Genomic DNA, 8,086 nt, shown 5'->3' on the forward strand with positions numbered 1-8,086 from the left:
TACTAGCCCCCCCCTGGGTTGTTACTAGCCCCCCCCTGGGTTGTTACTAGCCCCCCCTGGGTTAATACTAGCCCAGTTTGGTTAATACTAGCCCCCCTGGGTTGTTACTAGCTCCCCCTGGGTTGTTACTAGCTCCCCCTGGGTTGTTACTAGCCCCGCTGGGTTGTTACTAGCCCCCCCCCCTGGGTTTATACTAGACCCCCTGGGTTAATACCTGCCCCGTTTGGTTAATACTAGCCCCCCCTGGGTTGTTACTAGCCCCGCTGGGTTAGAATTACGAGTTAGAAATATGAATCCAACACCCCCTCTACCCCCTCGGCTCCGAGACCCCTGTAGCGTAAACGCCCAACTCTGATCATGATAATACATATTTAGGGGGACTGTGGGGATGTCAACATTCATTATTGAGATGACCTGGGGATGTTTGGGGAGGGATAGCTAGCCACATAATGCTAATGTTAGCCTTGAGCTCAGCTTTCACATCTCAACAGCACCCGCATGGCACACACCATGTTATTCTGTTTCCAGTCATACCTCAGAGGATGACATCATGCCTTTCAGTTCTCTTACACACACACATTTGATATGTCCTGTGTTGACAGGAAACATCAAAACGGGTAAAGAATAAACATGGTGTTTCTCCATGGAGATTTCAGTCACTTCAGCTTGTAGTTCTGCCAGTTAGAGGCAGTACTCTGCAGTCTGTCTCAGTACGGTCGCTCTGGTCTCAGTCCAGTACAACATCGGCTGTGTTAAGACAGACAGCTCAACTCTCTCTCTGTCTCTCTCTCTGTCTCTCTCTCTGTCTCTCTCTCTGCCTCTGTCTCCCTCTCTGTCGCTCTCCCTCTCTGTCGCTCTGCCTCTCTGTCGCTCTGCCTCTCTGTCGCTCTGCCCCTCTGTCGCTCTGCCCCTCTGTCTCTCTGTCTCTGTGTCTCTCTCACTTTGTCTCTGTGTCTCTCTCACTTTGTCTCTCTGTGTCTCTCACTTTGTCTATCTGTCTGTGTCTCTCTCACTTTGTCTCTCTGTCTCTGTGTCTCTCTCACTTTGTCTCTCTCTCTGTGTCTCTGTCTCTGTGTCTCTCTCACTTTGTCTCTCCGTCTCTGTGTCTCTCACTTTGTCTCTCTGTCTCTCTCACTTTGTCTCTCTGTCTTTGTGTCTCTCTCACTTTGTCTCTTAGAGGGCGGAGGCAGCACAGAGGGAGGCGGACACTCTGAGGGAGCAGCTGACCTCTTCTAACCAATCCCTGCAGCTGACCACCCAGATCCAGACCACCCCAGACATGGTACGCTGTCCTATAGTGATTGGTTGATTGATTGATTGATTGATTGATTGACCTAAAGCAGGCTATAGTGATGGATTGGTTGGCTGATTGATTTTCTCCCCTTGTGTCTCTAGTCCGAGTAACAGATGCATTAGGATACTATACCTCACAGAATTGGTTGGCTGATTGATTGGTTGATCAATTTTTTGTTGTTGATTGATTTATTTATACATTAACTTATAGGAGCAGACTGTTGTGATTTAATAGATTGCTGTATTGATTAGTTGGTTGATTAATGTATTGATGTATGTATTGACCTATGAGCAGACTGTTGTGATTGGTAGATTGCTGTATTGATGTCTGTGTTGACCTATAGGATCAGACGGTGGAGGCGGTGTCCCGCTCCAGTCTGGAGGCAGAACTGGGGGCCAAGGACAGGGAGACGGTTCAGCTGGTGGAAGACGTTCAGAGACTGCAGGCCAGCCTGTCTAAACTCAGAGAGAGCTCCAGCACGCAGATCACACAGCTGCAAATACAGCTCAGCACCAAGACTGCCACCCTCAAGGTAGACTATATAGACACTCACACCTCTCTCTCTCACACACACACACACACACACACACACACACACACACACACACACACACACACACACACCTGCTCACATCCTCACACGTGTATGTAAAAGTTGATTGTCATTCATGTTATCTCCTCCCTCTCTCTGCTCTCATCCCCTCTCCTCCCCTCCCTCCCTCTGCTCTCATCCCCTCTCCTCTCCTCCCTCTCTCTGCTCTCATCCCCTCTCCTCCCCTCCCTCCCTCTGCTCTCATCCCCTCTCCTCCCCTCCCTCTCTCTGCTCTCATCCCCTCTCCTCCCCTCCCTCTCTCTGCTCTCATCCCCTCTCCACCCTCATCCTCTCTCTCCTCTCCTCCCTCTCTCGCTCCACCCATATCCTCTGCTCTCATCCTCTCCACTCCTCTCCTCTCTCCCCCTCTCTCTTATTTATAGCAACTGGAGGAAAAGCTGCAGGAACAGGCTGACTATGAGGAGGTGAAGAAAGAGCTGAGGTGAGTGTGTGTGTGTTGTACCCTGAATACAGTGTTCTTGCTCCAAATACTGGCAAAAAATGACCTCATTTAGTTAGTGTTTCTGCGGTTCTCTAACAATGTTTTGAAGGGAAGTATGTCCTCTTGGCCTCTGATCTATAACTCAATACTGTGTGTTTATTAACGTGTTTCTGCATGTGTGTGTTTTTAATGGATCCGTTATTTGTAAAGATAATCAACTAAAAGGGTATACTACAAAACACGATGAAATGGACTCAACAACCAAAAACACATCTCAGTTTAGCTTTATAGTATCAATAGTAATCAATAGTACTTTCTGGTTGCTTATCAAAGTTTCAGTAGCTGGCTAACTCATTGAACATGCTTTGTAGTATACCCCTCTCATGACTTCTGAGTGGCACAGCGGTCCGACACACTGCCTCTCAGCGCTAGAGGCGTCACTACAGACAACCTGGTTCGAATCCAGGCTGTATCACAACCGGTCGTGATTGGGAGTCCCGTAGGGCGGCGCATTATTGGCCCAGCGTCGTCCGGGTTAGGATTTGGCCGGGGTAGGCCGTCATTGGAAATAATACATTTGGTCTTAACTGACATGCCTAGTGAAATCAAAGTTAAATAAATAAAAAATTAAATACAGTGCCTTCAGAAAGTATTCATACCCCTTGACTTATTCCATATTTTGTTGTAACAGCTTGAATTCTAAATGGATTAGATATTTTTTCTCTTCCATCTAGACACAATATTCCGTAATGACAAAGTGAAAACATTTTCAGGTCTTGCCGTAGATTTTCAAGTAGATTTACGTCTAAACTGTAACCCGGCCACTCAGGAACATTCACTGTCTTCTTGCTAAGCATCTCTAGTGTAGATTTGGCCTTGTGTTTTAGGTTATTGTCCTGCTGAAAGGTGAATTAATCTCCCAGTGTCTGGTGGAAAGCAGACTGAATCAGGTTTTCCTCTAGGATGTTGCCTGTCCATTCTCCATTCTGTTTATTTTTTTATCCTGAAAAACTCCCCAGTCCTTAACGATTACAAGCATACCCATAACGTGATGCAGACACCACTATCCTAGAAAATATGGAGAGTGATACTCAGTAATATGTTGTATTGCATTTACCCCAAATATAACACTTTGTATTCAGGACAAAAAGCAAATTGATTTGTCACTTTTTTTGCAGTTGTACTTTAGTGCCTTATTGCAAACATGATGCATGTTTTGTAATATTTTTATTCTGTACCGGCTTCCTTTTTTTCACTGTGTTAATTAGGTTACTATTGTGGGAAAACGACAATGTTGTTGAGCCATCCTCAGTTTCATCCTATCAGTCATTGACCCTCTTCACGACTGTCTTGGTGTGTTTGGACCATAATAGTTTGTTGGTGATGTGGACACCAAGGAACTTGAAACTCTCAACCTGCTCCACTACAACCCCATCGATGTTAATGGAGGACCATTCGGCCCTCCTTTTCCTATAGTCCACGATCAGCTCTTTTGTCTTGCTCACGTTGAGGGAGAGGTTGTTGAACTAGCAGCACACTGCCAGGTGTCTGACCTCCTCCCTATAGGCTGTCTCGTCGTTGTTGGTGATCAGGCCTACCATCGTTGTCACCATTGGCTTCATGTTGAAATCCCTGCGCGGTTTCCTTCCTCTCCGGTAACTGAGTTAGGAAGGATGCCTGTATCTTTGAAGTGACAGCGTGTGTTGATACACCATCCAAAGTGTAATTAATAACTTCACCATGCTCAAAGGGATATTCAGCGTTGGCTTTTTATTTTTACCCATCTACCAATAGGTGCCATTCTTTGCGAGGCATTGGAAAACCTCCCTGGTCTTTGTGGTTGAATATGTTTTTGAAATTCACTGCTTGACTCAGAGACCTTCCAGATAATTGTACTGTATGTGTTGGGTACAGAGGTGAGGTAGTCATTAGAAAATCATGTTCAACACTATTCCTCCTGAACTTATTGAAGCCTGTCATAACAAAGGGGCTGAATACTTATTGACTGTAGACACATTTCTGTTGTAACCAGTTGTATTTGTAGTCAATCCACCATCCACCAAACACCCCGTCCAACGTACGGTTTCATCGTTCCTATAGAAACACCCCGTCCAACGTACGGTTTCATCGTTCCTATAGAAACACCCCGTCCAACGTACGGTTTCATCGTTCCTATAGAAACACCCCGTCCAACGTACGGTTTCATCGTTCCTATAGAAACACCCCGTCCAACGTACGGTTTTATCGTTCCTATAAAAACACCCCGTCCAACGTACGGTTTTATCGTTCCTATAGAAACACCCCGTCCAACGTACGGTTTTATCGTTCCTATAGAAACACCCCGTCCAACGTACGGTTTTATCGTTCCTATAGAAACACCCCGTCTGTCCAATAGTTGCATATAACGTCACCATGCTAGACTTTCACTTCTAGGCCAGTGATTCCCAGACAGCATCATGTTCTAGCTGACTCCTCCTTCCCAGACAGCATCATGCTGACTCCTCCTTCCCAGACTGCATCATGCTGACTCCTCCTTCCCAGACAGCATCATGCTGACTCCTCCTTCCCAGACAGCATCATGTTCTAGCTGACTCCTCCTTCCCAGACAGCAGCATGCTGACTCCTCCTTCCCAGACTGCATCATGCTGACTCCTCCTTCCCAGACTGCATCATGCTGACTCCTCCTTCCCAGACAGCATCATGTTCTAGCTGACTCCTCCTTCCCAAACTGCATCATGCTGACTCCTCCTTCCCAGACAGCATCATGCTGACTCCTCCTTCCCAGACAGCATCATGCTGACTCCTCCTTCCCAGACTGCATCATGCTGACTCCTCCTTCCCAGACTGCATCATGCTGACTCCTCCTTCCCAGACTGCATCATGCTGACTCCTCCTTCCCAGACTGCATCATGCTGACTCCTCCTCCTGCCCAGACTGCAGCATGCTGACTCCTCCTGCCCAGACTGCAGCATGCTGACTCCTCCTTCCCAGACTGCAGCATGCTGACTCCTCCTTCCCAGACTGCAGCATGCTGACTCCTCCTTCCCAGACAGCAGCATGCTGACTCCTCCTTCCCAGACAGCAGCATGCTGACTCCTCCTTCCCAGACAGCAGCATGCTGACTCCTCCTTCCCAGACAGCAGCATGCTGACTCCTCCTTCCCAGACTGCAGCATGCTGACTCCTCCTTCCCAGACTGCAGCATGCTGACTCCTCCTCCTGCCCAGACAGCAGCATGCTGACTCCTCCTCCTGCCCAGACTGCAGCATGCTGACTCCTCCTCCTTCCCAGACAGCATCATGCTGACTCCTCGTCCTGCCCAGACTGCAGCATGCTGACTCCTCCTTCCCAGACAGCAGCATGCTGACTCCTCCTTCCCAGACAGCATCATGTGCTAGCTGACTCCTCCTTCCCAGACAGCATCATGTGCTAGCTGACTCCTCCTTCCCAGACAGCATCATGTGCTAGCTGACTCCTCCTTCCCAGACAGCATCATGCTGACTCCTCCTCTCGCTCTGTTCAACACATAGTGGGTGTGTAATTTAAATTATCTTCTGTGACCAATGGGTAGGGCCCTGCCCAGGCACCGGGACGTTCAGGCCCTGCCCAGGCACCGCGACGTTCAGGCCCCGCCCAGGCACCGCGATGTTCAGGCCCTGCCCAGGCACCGGGACGTTCAGGCCCCGCCCAGGCACCGCGACGTTCAGGCCCCGCCCAGGCACCGCGACGTTCAGGCCCCGCCCAGGCACCGCGACGTTCAGGCCCCGCCCAGGCACCGCGACGTTCAGGCCCCGCCCAGGCACCGGGACGTTCAGGCCCCGCCCAGGCACCGGGACGTTCAGGCCCCGCCCAGGCACCGCGACGTTCAGGCCCCGCCCAGGCACCGGGACGTTCAGGCCCTGCCCAGGCACCGGGACGTTCAGGCCCTGCCCAGGCACCGCGACGTTCAGGCCCTGCCCAGGCACCCGCGACGTTCAGGCCCCGCCCAGGCACCGCGACGTTCAGGCCCCGCCCAGGCACCGGGATGTTCAGGCCCTGCCCAGGCACCGGGACGTTCAGGCCCCGCCCAGGCACCGGGACGTTCAGGCCCCGCCCAGGCACCGCGACGTTCAGGCCCCGCCCAGGCACCGCGACGTTCAGCCCCCGCGCAGGCACCGCGATGTTCAGGCCCCGCCCAGGCACCGCGATGTTCAGGCCCCGCCCAGGCACCGGGACGTTCAGGCCCCGCCCAGGCACCGGGACGTTCAGGCCCCGCCCAGGCACCGCGACGTTCAGGCCCCGCCCAGGCACCGCGATGTTCAGGCCCCGCCCAGGCACCGGGATGTTCAGGCCCCGCCCAGGCACCGGGACGTTCAGGGCCCCGCCCAGGCACCGGGACGTTCAGGCCCCGCCAGGCACCGCGACGTTCAGGCCCTGCCCAGGCACCGGGACGTTCAGGCCCTGCCCAGGCACCGCGACGTCAGGCCCTGCCCAGGCACCGCGACGTTCAGGAGGCCCTGCACAGGCACCGCGACGTTCAGGCCCGCCCAGGCACCGGGACGTTCAGGCCCCGCCCAGGCACCGCGACGTTCAGGCCCCGCCCAGGCACCGCGACGTTCAGGCCCCGCCCAGGCACCGCGACGTTCAGGGCCCGCCCAGGCACCGCGACGTTCAGGCCCCGCCCAGGCACCGCGACGTTCAGGCCCCGCCCAGGCACCGCGACGTTCAGGGCCCGCCCAGGCACCGCGACGTTCAGGGCCCGCCCAGGCACCGGGACGTTCAGGGCCCGCCCAGGCACCGCGACGTTCAGGGCCCGCCCAGGCACCGCGACGTTCAGGGCCCGCCCAGGCACCGCGACGTTCAGGGCCCGCCCAGGCACCGCGACGTTCAGGCCCCGCCCAGGCACCGCGACGTTCAGGGCCCGCCCAGGCACCGGGACGTTCAGGGCCCGCCCAGGCACCGGGACGTTCAGGGCCCGCCCAGGCACCGGGACGTTCAGGGCCCGCCCAGGCACCGGGACGTTCAGGGCCCCGCCCAGGCACCGGGACGTTCAGAGCCCCGCCCAGGCAACCGCGACGTTCAGGCCCCGCCCAGGCACCGCGACGTTCAGGGCCCGCCCAGGCACCGCGACGTTCAGGGCCCCGCCCAGGCACCGCGACGTTCAGGGCCCGCCCAGGCACCGCGACGTTCAGGCCCCGCCCAGGCACCGCGACGTTCAGGCCCCGCCCAGGCACCGGGACGTTCAGGGCCCGCCCAGGCACCGGGACGTTCAGGGCCCGCCCAGGCACCGCGACGTTCAGGGCCCGCCCAGGCACCGCGACGTTCAGGGCCCGCCCAGGCACCGCGACGTTCAGGGCCCGCCCAGGCACCGCGATGTTCAGGCCCTGCCCAGGCACCGGGATGTTCAGGGCCAGAGTATGGCTGTTAGCTGTTCTTCATCACTTTAACTCTGACAAAACTCAAGGAAAATGTTATTGTTGCCTGTGAAATAATCTCTCCTGTTTTGAAGCACATTTGACCACCTACGTCTTAAACCAAGTTCAACCCACACACCGCCCACTCTACCTAGTTAGACAGAGGGGGATCTTGGGAGTTGTAGGAATTGACTCAAACGGGCAGTTGGGAACATCAGGACTAATCAGGACATTCGAAGCTAGATATCTAGACTCATTCACACAAAATCGCATTTCAAAACGCTGTCTGTGTCTACTATGGATTACTGAAAACAACAAAACCGTTGGATTACGTGGGTAAAATTTTGCTTTAATGTGCCAACTCTC

General features: G+C 54.0%; 1 protein-coding gene across 1 annotated transcript in view; it reads left to right on the top strand.

The window, feature by feature from the left end:
- The window catches only part of LOC115206667 (homeobox protein cut-like 1), a gene marked incomplete in the record, with an annotated part of 109,749 nt that overhangs the window by 91,618 nt on the left and 10,045 nt on the right, over positions 1–8,086 (top strand). The window contains 3 exon segments of the mRNA XM_029773853.1: positions 1,178–1,282; positions 1,638–1,826; positions 2,270–2,328. Coding sequence (XP_029629713.1) covers positions 1,178–1,282; positions 1,638–1,826; positions 2,270–2,328 — 353 coding nt within the window.

The sequence above is a fragment of the Salmo trutta genome, chromosome 13 (genome assembly GCF_901001165.1).
Source record: "Salmo trutta chromosome 13, fSalTru1.1, whole genome shotgun sequence".
Classification (NCBI taxonomy): Eukaryota; Metazoa; Chordata; class Actinopteri; order Salmoniformes; family Salmonidae; genus Salmo; species Salmo trutta.